The sequence below is a fragment of the Pyrus communis genome, chromosome 9 (genome assembly GCF_041283825.1).
Source record: "Pyrus communis isolate YQ-2024b chromosome 9, ASM4128382v1, whole genome shotgun sequence".
NCBI classification, from domain to species: Eukaryota; Viridiplantae; Streptophyta; class Magnoliopsida; order Rosales; family Rosaceae; genus Pyrus; species Pyrus communis.
Genome location: NC_142573.1, coordinates 3,812,950 through 3,835,016, shown reverse-complemented (window position 1 = coordinate 3,835,016; position 22,067 = coordinate 3,812,950). Strand labels below are relative to the sequence as shown.

At 35.7% G+C, this 22,067-nt stretch overlaps 2 protein-coding genes, 1 non-coding gene and 1 pseudogene across 3 annotated transcripts; 2 read left to right on the top strand and 2 right to left on the bottom strand.

The window, feature by feature from the left end:
- Positions 1-9,922: 9,922 nt before the first annotated feature.
- Positions 9,923-10,888, bottom strand: LOC137740972 (chaperone). Its single transcript, XM_068480777.2, has 2 exons — positions 10,727-10,888; positions 9,923-10,356 (listed from the first exon to the last, which is right to left on the bottom strand). The coding sequence occupies exons 1-2, from the start codon at positions 10,837-10,839 to the stop codon at positions 10,128-10,130; spliced, it is 342 nt and encodes a 113-aa protein (XP_068336878.1). The 5' UTR covers positions 10,840-10,888; the 3' UTR covers positions 9,923-10,127.
- An 85-nt stretch (positions 10,889-10,973) lies between these two features.
- Positions 10,974-11,047, top strand: TRNAI-AAU (transfer RNA isoleucine (anticodon AAU)). Its single transcript has one exon. It is a non-coding gene; the product is annotated as a tRNA-Ile (tRNA).
- Positions 11,048-12,607: 1,560 nt separating this feature from the next.
- On the bottom strand, positions 12,608-13,283 carry LOC137739385 (transcription factor MYB59-like; annotated as a pseudogene).
- Positions 13,284-16,243: 2,960 nt separating this feature from the next.
- Positions 16,244-21,705, top strand: LOC137739796 (tRNA (guanine(26)-N(2))-dimethyltransferase 2). The gene is made up of 12 exons (XM_068479508.2): positions 16,244-16,747; positions 17,426-17,728; positions 17,839-17,926; positions 18,183-18,304; positions 18,566-18,705; positions 18,797-18,869; positions 19,246-19,334; positions 19,424-19,529; positions 20,148-20,360; positions 20,447-20,641; positions 20,891-20,968; positions 21,156-21,705. Exons 1-12 carry the CDS (start codon positions 16,652-16,654, stop codon positions 21,390-21,392), a joined length of 1,740 nt encoding a protein of 579 aa, XP_068335609.2. The 5' UTR covers positions 16,244-16,651; the 3' UTR covers positions 21,393-21,705.
- The last annotated feature ends 362 nt before the right edge of the window (positions 21,706-22,067 follow it).

Genomic DNA, 22,067 nt, shown 5'->3' with positions numbered 1-22,067 from the left:
TGAAATCATTATTTTGGTTGTCCATTGTGGTTTTCCGTGAATGACGAGTTAAAACTAAATTATTATGATTGATTATTGTACGTCTTAACCTAACTTTTACCCTTTATTATAGTTACATATATACATATATACATATATATACATATATATATATATATATATATATATATATATATTACTTTTCATGTTTAGGGTGATTACAAAATTGTGGCTTTCGCTTTCTCCTTACATTATGAGGTTTTGAAATTGTATTCAATCTATATTTTAACTGTTTGGATGCTTGAATCTTTGTTAATTTGATGACTGGACAGATGATGTAAGGGAGTGTAAAAGCCATACTTGCAATATTATGACAAACTCTGTAACTAGTTGTCGTTTTGGGATACAAATTTAGCATGAATTAAGAAGTTGAAGCTTCGTGATGACTATTTTAGGTCCATATAGATTGTAGTGTATGGTGTGACGTCTACATCAACTTAAAAACGGTAACTTTGTGGCTCATTTTAAAATACCATCCTAATCACATCAGGGAATTTGCGAACAAACGTTCTTTTTGAAAAAACATTTCTAAATGGCATTAACAAAGAACATTTCGCTTAGTTGATCAAGAGCATTATCTTGCTTTCAATATACTGAATTCGAATCTCTCCTATTCCAAAAATTGCTTGTATAAAAATAAGGATTAAAAAAAGAAAAAGAAGATCATTTTTCACAAATGAGTTTGGGAGGTATTACACACGCAGTAGGGCGCGTGGTAATTTGAATCTGTTGGAGTAAAAATGGATTTCATGGTATGTACTGTTCTCACAAGTAGCAGATCGTCGTCACCTACCTTAAAACAGATCTCACGTGTTTGTGTCTCACTGGCTTGGTCTTTCTTTTGAAAATTAGAAATTAAAAATAAAATGGTTTCTTAGACCAAAATGCCTCTAAAACATTACGTCATTTCTAATCGATCCAGTCAAATAGGGCTAAAAACAGCTCGGAATGACATGAAAATCGTCTCCAACCGAGAGTTAGGGCAAAAGGCTTGTAGGCCCCACTGGGCCCAAACTCCCAAATTAAGCCAGCGGGCTGGCCGTTTCCAGCCAGCCAACCAACCCTCCAGCTCCAAAATGTCAAGCTTGACATTTTGCCAGCCCTCCAGCTCAGCTTATTTGAATGCCAACGGCTACCTGGCGTCAGCATAATGCCAGCTTGCAACGGCTAGCTAATGTCATGTTGCCGTCAGGTTATCGTTGGAATTTGAATTTTTTTTTGGACGAATTAAAAAAAAAAATCTAATTTTTTTTTCCTATAAATACCTACATCATTCCTACAACATTAAAAGCTGAAGATAAGAAATGTTACGTATATAAGAATCCAAACTAAAATTTGCACAATCAATTATATCTCGACACGTGGCACTTGAAATCTTATCTGCAAAATTATTAAGATTACATAAAGATAAGAAATTTGGAAAGTTATTCACTTTAGCGACATGTGTCACTCGAAATCCTATCCGAAAAATTATTGAGATTACATAAAGATAAGAAATCTAGAGAGTTACTCATGTTAGAGACATGTGTCACTCAAAATCCTATCCAAAAATTATTGAGATTATATACTCAAAATATCCAAAAAATTATTGAGATTATATAAAGATAAGAAATCCAGAGGCTTATTCATTTGGCAACAAGTGGCACTCAAAATATGTCCGAAGATCTTATTTTAATATGGTAATTTAATTTAATTAACTATATTAATTTAATTAAAATAATAAATTATGTTTGGCCTATAGCCCTTTGGCCTCCTCAGTTGGAGATGGTATAAAATATGGCCTAGCAATGTTCATTAAAATATAATTTCTTGCAGGACTATAGGGCTAAAGGGAGCCCTTTGGCCTCCTTCGGTTGGAGATGGCCTTAGGGTGTTGTGGTGCACGGGGCTATTTCAGACTGGATTAGATTCAGGGACTAAGTTGGATTGGACTTGACATGGACTGAGTAGTATAAGAATAATGAAGCATCTAGTGCAGTGTCGAACTAAGTTGCAGACTACATTATTTTTTAGATCCAAATATGTTTTTGTCATTTGATTATTATTAACCCCTCTCTCTACCTTTCCTTTCTCTTCTCTTGATTTCTTTTTTCCGTCAGTCAAATGTCCAAAATAACCCTAATACAAGTCATGTGCAAGTATTTTGGATGAAAAACTTAATTATGTTAGGATATAAGATGACAAATTAATAATTTCGAAAAGTTGAAATGACAAATCCCTTAAAATTTTATTTCATATAACAAATTGAAAAAAAATGTATAAGTTCGTATGATAAAATTTCCCAAACGATGTGTATAGTATGATCTATAAACTATATATGCAATGTCCATAATCTAAGAACTTATCCATAGGTTGTTTAAATCAGAAATGTGACGAAGAATTTGAGACATTTCAACTCCTAAATGTAAATTTATAGCCGCAAGAAGAAACAATGTTACAAGTGTTACATTTATTGATTACATTGTAAGAAATACGAGTGTGGCTTAAAGACTTTGTAGTAGTCGATTTTGTTTGGTTGGAAGTCTAAAGATCAATGTGCATACAAGTTATTAGTCTAGTTGTATTTTTCCTCCAGCACATTGTTGAAAGAAATCTCAATTTCAAACTTCTTTTTCTTTAATGCCTTGTTTTTATGAGAATCTAAATACCCCAAATAATGTATGACCACAAAAATGTAAGAGACAATAACCAATGAACAACCATTTTAGAATGAAAGATGCATTTCAAGAACAAAAGGATAGAACAGAAAATTTAATAGGGTTGTATAATTACGGCAATTTTGACACAGAGTGAGGACCGTCGTGAAGTTGTGAGAGATCAAAATATAGAAAGTTTCATGCTTGTTATTAGATCGATCATTCAGTTATGACATTAGAACGAGGTCGTACGTGTAAAACCAAAGTACAAAGTCAAACGAGATGCATAAATAGAATGCCAAGGATTGGTTTTACTTCGTTCTACAAAGCCAGAAATGCTACATTGCTTAGACCATAGGTTAAACCAGATTTGCTGATACACAAAGGGCATTCATATTATACTCAAGAATGGGGAGATATTTTTTCAGTGTGCCGAGAACACGACCCGTTACATCACGTGTCATAATACAAGTGGTTGGATACTTGAAAAAAAAAAAATATCAATCACTTGTACTGTGACACTAGGTATACCGAGCTTTGTTCCTAACCCACTAAAAATTTCTCCAGAATGGGTAGTTCAGTCAATTCACAACCTAATTGCCAAATGAATGCCACCCATATGGGAGTGGAATAATGTAACATCCCACATCAACCAACAGAGAGGGAGTGATACGCCTTATATGTACATGCCCACCTCCATATAGCACGAGGCCTTTTTGGAAACTCACTGGCTTTGGATTCCATCGGAACTCCGAAGTTAAGCGAGTTCGGGCGAGAGCATTCCCAGGACAGGTGACGCACTGAGAAGTTCTCATGTGAGTTCCAGAAACAAAATCGTGATGGTGTGGTCGAGACCCAAAACGGACAATATTGTGCTACGACGGAGCAGAGACTAGGATGTGACAAATAATCCATACCAAAAATATAAAAGGATGTGTGATTTTCTTTGATGAAGCATTGCAACAACTGACGGAACCTGGGTAGGTTTCTAAAGAAATTATTGAACAAAAAATGGAGGGTTTCAGAAATTAGATTAGGTCAGTTTCTGGAATAAAAGAATATTACCAACGTCCTCACGTTTTGAGGTCCATGCGTCCCCACAACTCGCTATCACTCAATTGCTACAAAAGGGCTAATAATGTCATTGGAAAGATATTTTTCTTTTGGACAATGCTTGTGTTATAGGGACTTACATAATTGTCCCCTTATTTACAACTAACGAATTTTTACTGTACGAATATCATAATTGAAACAATTCATTCTCGTGATCATCATCTAAGGATCAAAGTATGCAAAATATTCAATTTGGAGATCTTTTAGCTATTCATATGCATATAACAAATAGACGGTTCATCAAGATGATGCTACTTGTTACCAAAATTGTTGATTGATTTGATATGTATGGATGACTAAACGATCTTCAAATTGAATGATCTTTTGCATATATAATCATTAAATGATGATAAAAACAATAAATAATTTTGATTATGGTGTTGGGACGGTAAAGATTCATTAATCGTATGTGGAGGGACAAGTAGGTTCTCCATAAGAAAACACATGTATTATCCTCATTCTTTTCCCTTGACAAAATAATTAGGGTTTCTTCATATATTATCTTTAAAATGTGGATTTACGATACTACATATTGCGATTTGCATGCGATCGTTCTTGACATGCGTGATCTTTCACGTAATGTATTTTCGTGGTTTAGGGTTTAGCTTAGGTCAAAATATAATAATTAAGAAGAAAATGACGAAAATTAGTCTGCTAAAATAATAAATATCAACAATAGAATTAGTTATATTATTGTAATTAATATTAAAAATAGTGTGATTGTGTAAATCCTAAGTAGAGATAAATTATAAATCTTTTTGGAATCTAGAAAATCTTTCTTATTAGACTTTGTATTACGGAAAAAGAAGTTATTTTATCTTTTTACTATAAATAATGACACTAGTCATAAAAATCATATCCTAGAATTCTCAAACCTTTCTCCATTTTTTTTGCCGCACTCTCTATTTTTCTCTCTAAATTTAGGTGGCCTATAAGTAATGACACTAGGCATGAGAAATTGTATCCCAAAATTCTTCAAGCCCTTCTCAATATTTTGGAGGCAGATTGTCTGCCCTCCTGTTATGGTGTCCTCTTCATGTCCTCCTATTTGTGCGGTCACGGTTAAGCCATATCAACATTTTATATTCCTATTACTTTTTGTCTTATTATCTTTATAAAAAAAATTAATATAAAATGTTGACGTAGCTTAACCGTGACTGCACAAAATAAGAAAGCGTTTCATTTAGAGAAAAATCAATAAAAAAATCAATATATATATATATATTTTTTTTCGGTGACATGAGAAGTGACTGGATGGCGTTTCATTTATGGGAATATAAGAATCCTAGAGTTAAAGTAAAATATTTGGTACGTACGACAGATTTTCAAAGTTGTAAACCACAATCATGCATGGGCATGTACTTAAAGATGAATGAGTACAATTATTCAGTATGTGGAACCCCATCTAAATTATTCCTCTTCAGTTTTGAATTGTATATCTAAAGAATTGTACACGTAGGAGAGATTTTTGAGTATATATATCACCTTGTGTTTTATGTACACATTAAAGATAAGCCGATATTTTCGTCCAACTAAACTCAAAACTTACCCTAGAAAATAAGCCGGTCATAATAAAATATTGGTAATGAAACACAATGAACAACCTAATTATATATATATATATATATATGTGCATGTGTGTGTGTGTGTGTGTAGATGAAGATTTTTTAAAGGAAGGGATCTCCATTTTTTTTTAAATGGAGATTAGTTGTGGGGGCCACAAATCAAATTTTAACGATCCGAACGTCTATTTTTTAAGTTGCGCCTCATAGATTATCCTTGCAGAATATTAGTCAAATTGGAAATATTTGAGGCATTTAATTAAGTTCAAAAAAATTTGACGAACACTATGTTCCAAGAAACATTGAAATTTCATCATAACAATTAAATGGGCAAATGGTTTCAGATTGAATTGAATTTTTTCATTGATGACCTATGAATCGAGATTTATAAAATAAACAGTTCGGATCGTTAAAATTCGATGTGGAATGAGTCCCACAACTAATCTCCATTTAAAAAAAATAGAAATCTCTTTCCTTAAGGAGCATGTATATAGATGAAATGTATGATAGAATAAGGGCTATATAAATATAGAGAAGAGTGGTGAAAGAATGGTGAAAGAGATGTAAAGAAAGGTATACCAAATACATTTCAATATTTTGTTCTCGTTCTTCATTATTTATTTTTTCTTCTCCCTCATTCAACCTTTCTTCATTCCCCGTGTACTTTTATCGTATCTCAAACAAATTAAAATCAAAATTGTTATCAAACGAGTTTTTAAGTTATTGGACTACGAAGTATAACTATTGTTTAGCCGGAATGATATATATACATATTAATTGTCTTGATTTAAAATATAACAAGTTAGGAATGAATTGTACTCGAGGTGTTAAGACTTTAATAGTGTTTTTCGTGCATTCGTCATGTTTAAATGCCCTCTCGTTCAATATATCTTATAGAAAATGTATTCGACATATTTATCGCAAGATGAATTTTTTGTTGCCTATAAATTGGCCAGCTTGAGATTCACTTACACTCTAGGACTTGTCAACTTTGAGCAATCCCCCACTTGTAAGCAATTCGTAATGGCAAATATTGTCGGATTTCTCGAGCTCGAGATATTATTTTGTAATTCTCTGTTTTGATGGGCTACTAGCCCCAATGTTTAACAAAAAAAAATTAATCTAATGGGTTATTAGGATAGAAAATTCACATGGTTTTTATTTTCCTTGCAAGTTAAATGCTTAAAAAACTAAAGTTCACCCTCACATTTGATCCATGCTTAATCGTATTTAAGGCCAACCAACAATGAACATTATCATTAAAGAAAAAAAAAAAATCATTGAACAAACTTAGTACTACAGTCAAATGATAATCATATTTACTTACAAGTGAAATGTTTTAGATTCGATTTTCAACAAATACAAATTTTAACGACGTTATTACTAGCTCGTTATGAGATTAAATCATAAATAAAAAGGAAAATTAATGAAAAATGCTTGAAAACTTTGAGTTTTAATGATAAGAACAAAATAAAAGGTAAAGTGAATAGTACATGATTGACTTTTTAGTATAAAAATATAATTTTTCGTTAAAATTAACAGTACTGTTAACTTTTCGTTAAAAATCTCTAAATAAAAAGACAATGCTGGAACCAAGGCAAGCAAAATCGAAAACGGAGATAAACCAGTTAAACACGCGTTTCCATAGGAAGAGTCCGTCTTATGTTCCGACCTCAGAGAAGCGCCAGTTTCCAAGGCCCAAGGTGACCGCTGAGTGTCAAAGCAGACTCCACCGACTACGTGTCGACCGCCCATTGGGGGTCAGAACAGTACCAGGTGACGGACAAGATTGATGCGGAACCTCCGTACGCTCTCAAACGGCGTCTGCCCCTCGAACAGTAAAATGCTCTGTTCGGACGCGTGTCGCTAAACGACAGGGATAAAAACAGAGTTACTTGGTGTTTAATTGGGGCTGTCAACGTCTCGTCGGACGCGTGCTGGGAAAAAGCTTGAAAACTTGAAAGGAGCCTTTTGCCCGTTTGATTATGGAATTCACGTGGTCGTAAACAGTAAATGGTAAAAGGTTAACGGTAAAAATGGCCGTAGTAGAGGAAAAGGATTTTCTGGAATCTTAGAGATTTCGTGATTGTGATCATTTATCGTACATCGTACAATTATATATTATTTTAAAATTTAAAATTAAATATAAATAATACCTAATAAAATTTGATCATACAATATAAGATGAACGGTCACGATTACGATCACAGAATTCTTAAAATCCCAAAAAAAAAGATCCGATGAGAATCCTTTTCCATAGTAGACTAGTAGTAGCACTGTACCTTGTAAGATGTTAAAAGTCAAATGGTTCTCATTATTTGAAGGGAAATATTGTAGTAACACTGTACCTTGTAAGATATTAAAGTCAAATAGTTCTCCTTATTTGAAGGGAAATATTGTAATTTTATTTTTCATTGGAGAAAGTCAATTTTAAATTATTCTAATTTGTGCAGAAGTTGATTTGAACTTGAATGTAATTTCAAGTAGTTACTCTATGTCACATCATTTTTGTTGATAAAATTGGTTTGTATCAATGAGAATTTAGTGTTTGGTAGACTTAAATGCATTTCGAACTGTAATAATAATCTTAAAAAGAAATCCAACATAGGAAGGACATGGATTCTTTGATCCAAGCTCAAATGTGTGTCACAAATGAACCTGAATCAAAACTCAATCCTAGTACCCTAGTCATCCTTGCTCAAACTCGAAGCTTAGTCTAGTATTGACTAGGTCGAGCCACCAAATGAGGCCCGATGTGGCATTTCACATCTTTTAATTAAAGCGATAGTCAAGAAAGTGAAGAATTAAACTCATGATCTCAGATGCATAGATGAATGTTCTTAATCGAGGCCATGCCATTTTTCTTCTTTTAATTCCAAATTTATGATGGACCACAATTTCTGTTTATTTCTCATTGCAAAGTCATCCGAATTTTCTGAAATAGCATTACAAATCTTGTCCAAATACCCAAATACATTTGAATTCTGGTTCTCTTATCCTTCTCCCATCAAGTGTGCAAGTATCTTCTTAGCTTAGGTTACCAATATAAGAAAGGCATATTACCTTGCTATGTTAGGGAAGAATGAGAGCTCCAATATCCAATACAAGTTGAGTATTCACAATTCGGAAACAAAGATTAACTTTTATTGTCCCCGAATGAACACAACGACATTCTTATACCGTATTATTTCGTTGTGTTCATTCAGGTTCATGTGATGCAAGTTATTCTCCGAAAGAGAAAGCACAGTTCTTATTAATCGCAATGCTGTAATTTAGATTTCTTCCGAATTTCGCAATACGGATCTGACGGATCGAGTAATTTGAACAGTTTAAGAGAAGGGGAGAGAGATCAGGACTCTTGATTTGTATAAGGTGGACCAATAGAATTGGGTATGAGGCTGTAAGATTTAAAATGAGTTTTCCGGATTTCTCGATCCATCGGCTCCAGACTGCAAAGATCCGGATAAGATCTCGAGTGGTCCTAAAAATAGTGAGGGCTAATATAGGATACCCACAGTGGCACATATCAAATCCACCATAGCAGAATTATCATCTTAGTGAACTTAGTCAAGTTGGGCCCTGAGTTGCTGCTCAGTGCACCAATAGGCAACTGCAGGTTCCAGGTGCCTTGTCACTTCGCAACATTTATAAGCAAACATGGAAATATGCGTAGCACAAATGCGATATGATTGCTCCCACAAACACAATAGTGCCGTGCTTTAAGCTTCGCCCGTAACACATGTGAGCATGTCTGGGAATCAAAGTGACACATGCTAAATGCAAGGCCATTCTATCACTTACAATACCCCGTCAATATATCTAAGCATAATTTCAATGTATCAGTGCGAGTGTTTACGAAATCTGCAAATTTTAGAATCATAAAGGCAAATTGCCAAAGCACAACCACGTACAGTAAATATCACCCCTTCGGCCCCTCCCCTAAACCAGCCTTCCTACCAATTTCAAAGGGTATATATACTTTCCTTGTGAGCTGCTATCTTTGGCAAAAACCTTCTCTTTCCAGCTAGCAAGGCACTTCCTAATAGTTTTGCATCAGTGTCCAATCTACCATTTGGTCTTACAACAACACACTCCGGATATCTTAAATTCCTAGATCAAAGAAAATAACTGTGGTGTGAGGGTGGTGGGAATGAAGAAAAAGCCGTACGATATCACTTCTAATCAAAACCAAGTTTATGACGGTGTTATCAAAGACGTGCATCGGGCACCCCTTGAGAGTTGAGGCACTGTATGGGCCTACTGAGACCAAATATCAGATCATTAGCAGGAGCAGATGGAGGGAGAGGAGGGAAACCGTTCATCTGAAGGTCAGATGAATGGTCATATTATAGCCCGCTAATTTCTTGTATATAATATATGCCCCCTACTAAATTCTCAGGCTCCACCATTCAACCGGGAGCATAAGGGCATCAATCAAATTCAAGCACATACATTATATCAGGCTTATCAAAGATGAACATTCCACGAAAAGCAAGAACAACATAGGACCATAAGGACATCAAACAAATTCAAGCATATTATCAAGGATGAATATTCGACGAAAAGGGAAAGTGCAGAAAGATTCAGAATGTATATATATGGATTATGCACCGCTATATCTCTACTGTCTAATTTGGGTTCATAAATTTCATTGGCCTACATCACTGGTACCAAACAAGTATGGTGACTGAGGGCGAAGAAAGCTTTGACATTGATTAATCTTTCTAAGATAACACAAATAGCCTGATCAAGTTTTAGTTTACACAACCAAGCAAGCTCAAACAGATGTTGGTTTAGAGCAATCGGGGCACGAAAAATGACCTCTAGCTTGACAATTGGTGCAAGAGATGGATCTTACTTTCGATCCTTCACCACCAAGCGATTCATACATGTCGTCGATGAGATTTGATCCGAGCATTTGACCTTCTTTGATCAATCCAATTCCTTTGCATCTTGAGCAAGCTATCAACCTCAGATTGCCACATCTCTTGCACATTCCCAAAGAACTGAACATTCAAAGGTTTGACGTACACAAAACATAAATTAGAACAATAATCCTCGAGTCACCAAATTTGTTTAAACGTGTCTGCGCATGCGTCGAGCTCCTTACTTGTTCGAAACAAATAAGGTCTAAAGCGAACATCAATTTAAATCAATCAAACACTGTCACGTTATTTGGTGAATAAATTTGGTAAATATTTACTCAAATCACCAAAAACGTCTAATTATATGGAGGCAGATAGGAAATTTTCATTAGTACATGGGGTATTTCTACAAATCTTGGAAACTAATCAGAAGTTGAAGATTAATAAGTAAAATCATTAGGAAGACTAGCGTTTAATGAACAGTATGAAATGGGGTATTAGTAAGTGTTACCTGCGCTGAGAGGCGGAGATGAAAGCGTCGATCTTCGGGGCGGCAATGGTGGCGCAGAGGAGCAGAGTTCCGACACCAAATCCAGCCAGCTCGCTCGCCGTTATGTTATCCATTTGCTTTGCTCTCTGTCTCTCTGCTTTCCTCTCCGGTCGACCAGAACATGCTGATAAGTGATCAGTGAAAAAGCTCCTTATCCGAAACTTAAGTTTCCAACATAATATATAATTTGGAGCTATTGGACAACAATGGCCTATTAGCTCAGCTGGTTAGAGCGTCGTGCTAATAACGCGAAGGTCGCAGGTTCGAGACCTGCATGGGCCATTTTTTTTAAGTTTCTTTTTTTGGCTTCTGGGCTTTAGAATTACGGGTTTAATCTATCCAGCCCAAGTACATCTTAACAGTTGTGTTAAGCAGTCTGTGTTCTTCTCTTGCTAGATAATAGAATTCTACGAGCCCATAACTAATAATAGTTTGATTCTTTGTTAGAATATCGGTTGATTCGAACAATTAAGATTATTTACCTCTGCATCTGTAGTTTTACTATTGATTTCCCCCTCGGTTTCTTTTCTTTGCTGAAAAGGACTCAATTTCTTATATATATATATATATATATATTATTGATTAGTGCATACGATTCAATGTTATCATCGTTTACCTCTTTACCAACGTTGTGATAAGGTAAACTTAATTAAGAAGCGGTCAGATTTGTATCACGGTGAAACAGAGGTACCAACGACGTACCTGCATGCATGTATCTAAGCTCTTAATTAACTGATTAATTACAGTAATTACATAGTAGTATATGGGCAGGCTGATCTGACCTTTGATCTTTTGGTTTCACCGATCAGTCGGTTGTTCGCATGTCTGCCTACCTCATGTCAACAGTCAATTAGCTTTCAAAAGATATATACTTATAAGTGGTAGTGATCAGCTTCGATTGTGTAGATAGACAACTGACTTAGTACTTGATGAGGTTTTGATCAGTTCAGCTATTGGTGCGTTCTCAGTCCCCTTGGTTGGGGTTACTAGTGATAAAATCGATACTTTTTCTCTATCAATCTCCAATAATTTTCCATTTAAAAATAATTGGTTAAATTGTTGCAAAACAAATTGTTTCTATTGTTTGGTTACAGATTAGTGTCTTTCGTTGATCACTGCATAAAACTGTGTTTTCTTTCAGGCTAATTTAAAGTTCATATATATACTTTGTTTTCTTCCTCACTGATCACTCATCTAAAACAAGTTTAACGGATACAAAAGATCACACTACCTCTTATATATATATAGAATTTTATGGATATGCTTATGATAGCTAGCTAGCTGGATCAGATCGAGGTTCATCATCGATTGTGTCAGTTGGCGACATAAAAATAAAGATAGTACCAATCTAATGAATGATCAGCATTTCTAATTAGAAGATGTAGCCTCCTCCGTTATAGAATGTGTTGGAATGTCCTCCTCCCCCAACTAAAGCAGGTGATTTGGTTTCACTTCAATTCTGCATTGATATACTGCTCAATTCCCCTCCAGAAGATAAAGCTGCTGCAGTATTTCCTTGATTGTTGATCTGCATGGCTACTCTGTTGCACTGGTTTAAGCTTGTGTGTTGCTGCGGATCCATTCGACCACTTACGTCGTCTAAGTTCCAGAGCTTGCCCATGTAAAACCCTTCTTCTCCTAATAAATCTGACCAAAATTCCACACTTGCTTGGTGCATCAACTTAGGCAAGCAATATTTGTCTTCCTCCATATTTTCTGGCCTTGTTGCTTGTGTTTTATGGATATCAGTATTATTCATATTGTTTACTATTCTTTGGCTGCAGGCTTCCAAATCTTGATGTGGTGGCGGTGTGGCTCTTGTTTTCATGTTTTGATCTTCCTCTAATTGTTGTTGTTTTGCTTCAAGAATCTGAGCTTTTCTTTTCTCTTGCTTCTGAGTGCATTTCTCTTTCCTTCTGAAATGGGTTCTCCAGAAGTTCTTTACCTCATTGTCTGTTCTCCCTGGAAGGTATCTTGCAATGGTAGACCATCTGTAAATTCATATAATAATTCACAACAGAAATTTTTTTTTGAGTGTACTTGATAAATATTTAATCGAGAGAGAGAGAGAGAGAGAGAGAGAGAGAGAGTGTGTGTGTGTGTGTGTGTTAGCTAGCAAGGGTATTGTTCTTATTACTTACTTGTTACCCCATAAAGCATGCAATTCAACGATGATGTCTTCCTCCTGAAGTGTTATATGCCCTCTCTTTAGTCCTGGCCTCAGATAATTTACCCATCTGAGTCTGCAACTTTTCCCGCTCCTGTTCAAACCTTAAAATAAAAAGAAAACCCTAATTGAGCATGCATGTCTAAGACTATCAATTAATCCAAAATTAAAGCTAAACAATTAGACTAATTAACTTGGCTAATTATTACCTGTACACCTAGCCACAGAACTCCATCTTCCCTCTCCATGTAAGCTGACATATTCACTGAGCAGCTTATCCTCCTCACGAGTCCAAGAACCTTTCCTCCATCCTTGTTCTACAACACCACCCCAACCCATCATGGCTACCATCTTTCAGCTCAACTCAATAAGTAGTACTTGCTTGTTTTCTTTGTATTCTATGGGACGCTGGTTATATTGTACAATGCGTGGTTAGGTTAACTTCGTTCCCTTTATATACACACATAACACATGGTAAGTATCTTCCCTCTGAATCAGTGGCTTGAATATATTTTGCTTTGTTTAATACATTGATGATCTCAATCAAGATCTTTGAATCGAATCTCTGCTTCTGTCTCTCATCATGTCATGAAATCGAATTGACCCTTCCCACTACGAACCTGAGTACACGTGTTGAGACATGGGTCTCAATCATCTCAACACTTCCAACCAATCCCAGTACAACAGCTGGCTCATCGAGCCCTAGTCCTTTTACCATATGACATCACCCAACAGGATATCATTTTGGTAAGGATCTTAGGAATTCATGAATCGTGTCTGTTCATCGTACATCGTGCGGTTAGTTTTTATCAGGTATTGTTTGCGTTTAATTTTAAATAAAAATACTTTAAATGATTTCTAACTGCACGATGTACGATGAACGAACATAATTCACAGATCTCTGGAATCCTCACAAAGAGGATCCGACGAGGATCCAAATTCTGGCATCACCACTAGATCATACCTTCTACATAACAAAAAGCCACATATCGATAAAAAAAAAAAAAAAAAAAAAAAAAAGCCACTTATCGATAAAAAAAATAGTAGTATTCACACACTTATTTTTACTTATTACACATTCATCTTCATTCGATTCGGCAACCAAATTAAAATTAAGAAGGATGTGTGAGAAATAAAAATGAGTATGTGAATAACACTACAAAAAAAAAAAAAACACACACACACACACACAAAGCCACGTTGTATAACTAATATGTCATTGTTATTTAAGATTAATAAAGAAGTTTCTTAATAAAGGAATGAAGCATAAAATTCTTAACTAAGCCGAAATGATTTAGTGGGTCTCCTTGGAAAGTAGCTCTTATCCAACTAGGGCTTAACATCTGTGTAAAACTATTTGCGTGCTTAATCACCATTGTTTAGGGTAATGGGGGGCAAAAAGTTTTGAAAGGAGAGGGGAGACGATTCACCTATCCTACACCTGGCCTTTGGGCTTCATCTACTTACCTAATTTGGAAAGTTGAGAAGTGCTTCATTGGCTTAACTCATTTGTTTATGCATTATATGCCTATATATAGGTATTGATGGTTATAGAAATATATTAATGCTAATATTTGAAAAGGTTACAGAAGATCTTGTCAAGCTTCAAGATTTACAGTGTGAAATGCACGATCCGATGGGGCCGAAGAAAAGAAAATATTTTACAAAAGCTTTTGCTCCTCCAAACCCTTTGAGTAATATTACTTCATCAATGACGAAACCCTACTTTATGTTGAACAAATAGGTTGGGCTAATTATAAATGTAGATATGAGAAGAAGACTTATAAGGAAATTGTTAAAGTATCTTCAATTGGAGATGCAAAATGCATTAAGTTAAGGTATTTTGTATTTTTGGTTTGCTGAAAAGTTCTCCAATAGACGAGATATAAAAAACTATTTTGATCGAAAAATGTAGATAAAGATGTAACTTTACATCCTTTGTAGGTCGGCGTCGTCAGTCAAAGAGAAAAAAGTAAATGGAATACATCTCTCCTATTGAAGATGATCTTCATAAGCCTCACAATAGGATAACAATAATATAATTTAAATTCGCCTTTAGTGAAAATTGAACTTAAGACATCTTACTTACAAGTGAAGATGAGTACTAGTGACATCAACAAAGGGGTTATGTAAGAGAGATTGTTAAGAGTTGTATGATTAAATGTTTGGGAAGCGTCTACTGTTGTCAATAAGGGGATTACATGTGGGGGATGTTAGGAGCCGTCCAATAATATCCGCCGATTGATGTCCAAATTCGGTGTTATGGTACAAACGGGTCAAAATGACCCATTAAAAGTACTGGCAATAACGTGAATGACGATATTGTATCCACTTTTGCAAGGCTATGCATGTTTGCCAAATGGGCCTCCTCGTCTGAAAATCACTTGGGTACATAGCAACAAAGCTCTTTTGGATAAGTTGAGCCCAAAACTTGCGAAGGAGACAGAGTCCCTACACATTCCCTTACAAGACAACCCACGAAATCGTTTGTCTCAATTCTCAATTTACATTCTGTCTAGCCCAGGATGACCGTCATGCCCAAATTGACGGTCATCTTGGACATAACACAAGCGGCGAAGCCAAGGAGTGTAAGCCAATGGGTGAATTTTTAGGCACGGTGAGGTCAATGCCACGAAAACTGTTGTTGCTAGAACAATAAGCTCACCAGAATTTGAGCCATTTAGTGGACAAGTTTATTGAGGACTTGCACTAATCTCCAAGTGAGGAAAGATTATGTTACAAGACTGTGAGTGAGTGACTAAAAAGAAACGTCAATTTATAACTTTCCATTTTGTTTATTATTGACTTATTGTGAGGTTTAATCTATTCTCCTACCCTTTTAATGTAAATAATAGTTTGTTAAAAAAAAAAAAAAAAAAAAAACACCATTAATACATGAAATGATTTATTTCATGCACTATAACATTTATTTTTCAAGACATTATTGGGGTTTGTCCCATAAATTTGTTAACTCAGGCCTCCCACAATAAGCCAAGAAAAGTGAGTCTGAAATGAATCACGCTCTTGCAATGGTCAGAAGATTTGAGTGTGATACCAAACATATTGAACTCACACTTGTGCATTATTAGTGTTATATAACTTATATGTATCAAACTTAAACTGCCTAATACTATATATAAGTATCACACTCACTCAAACTATTATGAAATACTATATAAAAATATCACACTCACTCAAACTATTATGAAAGACTTACATTTATATGAAACGACTCAGTTTTATAACAAAATATGTTTGTATTTGGCTATTTGGCTTAGTGATATTAATAATTTAAAAAAAAAAAAAAATTTGTTTACAACTTTTCTTATTTGGAGCCCCGGATTGGGGGTGACCCGACATCCCCGCCCACTCCGCGCACCACTTTTACAACTTCCCGTTCATGTTAGGGTTTAAGCAGAAAAAGGAAGAAAAATAAACGTCAAATTATCCGAAAAATCAAAACATCAAAACTTAAATCGCGATTAGCAGCAAAAGATAGGGTTAATTAATAAGCATATTTTTGCTGTCTACAGTCTACCTATAAAAGGTCTTCAGTTTGAGGCTCCTTGCACAAATTCGCAAACTCCAGCCAGGGGTTCCATAGAAGAAGACGAAGAATAAGAAGGGAAGAGAGGCTCCTGCTTTTTAGAGTTTTGAGTTTGTTCTCGGAAGGAAGAGATTTGGGGTTGTTTTTTTTATTGCTTGGAAGTGGAGGAACAATGGCGACCGATCTCAGTGATTACGCCATCATCAAGGAAGGAGAGGCTGAGATTCTCATGCATGCTAAGAACCAAGTGTTTTACAACAAAACCCAGGTGCCAAAATCTTCTCTTTTTGTGATTTTTGAATTGGGTTTGTTGGGTTTGGTGGTATTTTTGAGATGAAATGTTTGACGGTTTTTTTTGTGTTTTTGAGTTGTTCTGAATTGGAAGTTTTTTGGGTCAGTGTTAGTTAGTGAAAAGTTGGGTTTGGTTGCTGGGGAAGTATTGTAGGAATAGGAAGGATTAATGTTTAGAATCGAAGAATTTCGATATGCGAACGGTTTTATTTTTGTGATTAGTAATCGTTGAGGAATGTGTGTGATGAAGCCTTGGATTGGAAATGTTAATTGTGTCTCGCATTTGGGAGCATGTAAGTGAAGGAAACCCAATTCATATATTGAATTTTGTGTTGCTCAATTGGCTCATCATTTAGATTAAGTATTTCTGCTTACGGTTTATATATGCAGTGCAAATTCAATATGGACAAGTTAACCTAGTCGTCGCCCAAAGTTCTTTGCTTTCGAATACTTAACATCCCGTTTTGATTATGTTATTAGCAGTTTTTTTTAGTATGGTAAATATTATGTAGGGGGTGATTTGCGATGCGTGACTGTTGAATTTTCAGCATTATTGATCACTATTTATTGGATACATTCAATCGCTTAAGTTTGCTGGCTGACTTTTAGATTTAGTAATTCAGGAGGCTTGATTGTTTCATTGTGTAATAATTAGGTTAACAATAGAGACGTATCCATTGCGGTTCTGAGGACATTCATAACCAAACGCAAGGAGGAGCATGAAGCAAGATTGTCCAAGAAAACAAAAACTGCGGTGAAGGAGTCTGACAACGATGCTTCAAACTGTGTCGTAGAAGAAGTACCTATTGAGCCCGCTAATCATGAAGAAAAAACCAATGGAGATTGTGAAATGGCAGCAGATGTATCTCAAGATGAACCATGTAGCGTTTCAGAAGAACCAGAGAAGGTCACTGAGGGAAAATGGTGTGGGGAACTGAAGCCACCAAGAGTTCTTGAGGTTTTTTTATGAATTTTGATCAGAATCAATTAATTAGTTTCTTTCATCTTTATTCTTTAATCTGGAAGATGCAAATTCACATTTCTGTTTTGTATCATTTGCGTTCACAGGCCTTGTCAGCTTCTGGTTTAAGAGCTCTTAGGTATGCTCGTGAAGTGGAAGGAATTGGTCAAGTTGTTGCTCTAGACAATGATAAAGGTAGATTTTAGGTTTTCTCTAACTACTGCACTTAAATGTATGTGGCCAGTTTTTTTGTTAACCTTTTAGAAGGTTACTTTGTTTGTTCAAAAGAAAAGGAATAATTAATGGACATATAGACCAAATTAGATGAGATTATGGACTTCTAGTTTCTATTTAAATACATATTGATATACCCAAGTTGTAGATCCATATCAGCTTTTCTTATTACTTGTAAACATCAGAACAGATATCACTATTATTCGTCTTCCTGCAGATGCTGTTGAAGCTTGTAGGAGAAATATCAAGTTCAATGGTTCGGTTGCATGTTCAAAGGTGGAATCACATCTTGCTGATGCCCGTGTGCATATGCTCACCCATCCAAAAGAATTTGATGTGGTATGCCTATGCTGTTTTTTAGTTTATGCTATTTCTGAAGGAATTCTCATTTAGAATATTTATCAGAATAAAATATAATATTCTGAAATTATTTGAATAAAGAAGGGACTGGAATTGGTTTCATTAACGGGCCCACACACTTCCCAATGATTACCCTTATTCCTTTCTTCCCTGGAGATAATTCTTTTGTGCGGATTCCTATCATTTAATACTTTTTAGCATAAAGAGTAACATACTCTTTGCTGGTTATTGGTGTTTCAGGTCGATCTTGATCCTTATGGTTCTCCCTCTGTCTTCTTGGACTCTGCGGTTCAATCTGTTGTTGATGGAGGATTGCTAATGTGTACGGCAACTGATATGGCTGTGCTATGTGGTGGTAATGGGGAGGTTTGCTATTCAAAGTAAGCACTCATACCTTTTTGCTGATCGATTTTGATTAAGCATATATTCTGATTCTTGGACTGAGCTATCTCAAACTGTTCTGTTGATTAGATATGGTTCCTATCCATTGAGAGGGAAATATTGTCATGAGATGGCTTTGAGGATCCTCCTAGCTTGCATTGAGGTATCATCATGTCCTTGATTAGAGATTTTACGTTGAACATACAAACTACTTGAAACCTGTTATTTAACAATATAGCCTGAAAGGTAGCAGAATTGATATTGCATTTGTATTGGTAATATAGTTGCTGACAAATATCTTTCTATAGCAAATATTTACTGTATTTTTTTTGGCGTAATGATGGTGATTATAGGTTTTCAATTAAGTTTAGCTTGAAGTTAGTTAACTCGATAGGAAAATGACTTTATAAACATGAAGAGTGCCCCTAATGGACCATAAGTTATATTTCAACTCATTTAAATTGGATGTGTGTGTGTATATATATATCTTTAAAAAAAGTTTTTGGGTGCATGGCTAATTTCTTCTTTGTACAATGCAGAGTCATGCAAATCGATACAAACGATACATTGTTCCTGTGCTATCTGTTCAGATGGACTTTTATGTCCGAGTTTTCGTCCGTATCTACTCGTATGTGAACTATTTTCTATATCATTCAATGTTAGCTTTTAGGCTTCTTCCTTTTGCTGTTGTATGATAGTTCAAACGATTGGTTGCAGTTCTGCAAGTGCAATGAAGAACACTCCCCTTAAGCTCTCCTATGTGTATCAGTGCATTGGTTGCGATTCTTTTCATCTTCAGCCCATTGGAAGGACTGTCACAAAGGTATGGTGATGATATAATATACCTTGAGAGTTAGGTTGTGCTCATCTATTCTTGAAAAAAATCATGTTAAAAAAGTTGATTTTCGTGCTTTTCCTGAACTATATGTAAACCCCTCGTCTAAATTATAGTTGTAACAATGACTTTAAAAAGTTAAATTGACCGTTATGAGTGTTGATTGTTTGACACTACCTTTTAGGACAGGTACATTTCAATTATAGGACAGTTAACTTCAATTATAGGACGTTGATCTCTCATAGTTATTAATTTGATTTATTAGTAAGCTTTGTCCCCTTGCGGAATATCTTCTTATATTTCTCCCTGTGTGTGTATTAGACATGTTTGACTGCTCTGATTTTTACAAAGATTTGTGTCTGTAGCAGGCTTGATGCTTCGGATAAATGGATTTATTTTATTTCCTTTATTTATAAAGACAACTAACGAAAAGTCCAAAAAAACTTCTCTTTTAATGAAAAGCCCTTTTTAAAGGTATAGTGAATAGTACCAGGGAAATGTATAAATGTGGTTTTTCATTAAAAGTGAACAGTACCGGGAGTGTTTTTTAAAACTCCCTTATTTATGTCAATAATTTTCTGATAAGGGATTTCTTTTCTCTTTCAGAACACCAGTGTGAGATATTTACCAGGTTTTGGTCCCATTGTTCCTCAAGAATGCAGTGATTGTGGAAAGAAATTCAATATGGGTGGGCCTATATGGTCTGCTCCTATTCATGATCAAGAATGGGTGACTTCCATACTATCTGATGTGAAGTCTATGAAGGAGCGGTATCCTGCTTATGATCGCATCTCTGCTGTACTAACAACAATTTCAGAGGTGTTCCCTTTTTCTTAATACTGATCCTTTTAGACACAAATTAGATGTGCTAAAGCAGTTCCACTGATGTCTGTGTTTGTTTGCAGGAACTGCCCGATGTTCCTTTGTTCTTGAGTCTGCACAACCTCTGTGCCACACTTAAGTGCACTTCCCCATCTGCTGTGATTTTCCGTTCTGCTGTGATCAATGCAGGATATCGTATATCTGGAACTCATGTAAACCCATTGGGGTTGAAATCAGATGCTCCCATGGATGTCATTTGGGACATAATGCGCTGTTGGGTGAGCTGTCACTTTCAGCTCTTATTTGATTCTTGCGTGATGCGTTTATAAATTTTTCAACTAGTTCACAATCTTCTAAGATCCCTGCACATAGATTCCTTCCCACTCCCCAATTAACAGTGTGGTTGTGTTGTTGCTTTCCCTGTCTCTACTCTCTAAATTATGTAGACTTTCTATGAGATTAGTGCTATTTACTAGTTCTTGCATTGGGCGTGCGGTGGTATCTTATTGTGCCTTCATTTTGTGTAGGTGAAGAATCACCCGGTGAAACCTCAGCCTGCGGATCAGTCAGGAACCGTGATACTTGCCAAGGAACCTGTTCTTCAAGTATGTTTCTCCCATTTTTGAATATTAATTATGATTTCTTTTTTCTTCTGATTATATATGCCTTTTCTTCTTTTGCTATGTGCATTTAATTTCATGGAACAAATCACCCCGTGTGTATGTGCACGTTTGAGAGGGGCAGAGAGAGATATCTAGCTAACCACTCTTTTTGACATTTTCTCTTTTGCAGGCTAACTTTGCTCGAGCTGTTGCGTCTCTGAGCAAGGCACAAACCAAGAAGGTAGCACGCTTCCTGCCAAATCCAGAGAGGCACTGGGGGCCAAAGCTTAGGGCAGGTCGTACAATCACCAGCAAACACATCTCTCTCTTGGGTCCGGAGGCTGTCAATGAACATCTTAACCATGAAGATGGCGAGGAACATGATGCCAAACGTCAAAAGGTTGAAGATCAACCCACCCCAAATTGAAGATGAACGGTTTTAAGTTTGTTGACCAAGTTGGCCCAGAGCTCCATCCTCCCATTACCGAAACAACATACATAATCCTTCTTCCTATTCCTTTTTATTCGGAGACAGCGGGAGGAGGGAGTGAGGCTTCTCGCAACCATTAATGAAGCGACGAGCAACTGGAGCGGCAACTTTATATTTAATTAGAAGCCCATTTTCAGCAATTTTGAGTTTGATAGACGATTTTTGTTATGTTTGCGTACTTTTGAGTTTGTAAGCAATTTATCTTGGTCACATTGACTTCAATTTTGATTAAATTCTGTCTGATATTAAACAGTGCAGTTTAAGTTCCAGTTACTTATCTCCTATGTTTGAGTTGTCTCACATCAAACAATTCAAACTTGAGCATATGGGCTCTTGGAGCTCTCTTCTTGTTAATCATATTTATTAGCGAAAGAAGAGGAGCTCCGCAAATGAGAGAAACTTAGATGCAACGGGATGGTGTAATGATGCCAAACTGTAGATTGACTTGAGTTTTCACTTTGGGCTCTTGGGTATACATTACATGGTCATCGACCTCGTTATGTAAAAAGACTTGAATCAAAAATAGACCTCGTTATGTAAAAAGACTTGAATCAAAAATAGAAATTATATTTGGACGCATAAAACTGACATTTCCGATCAAGATAGTAGAAA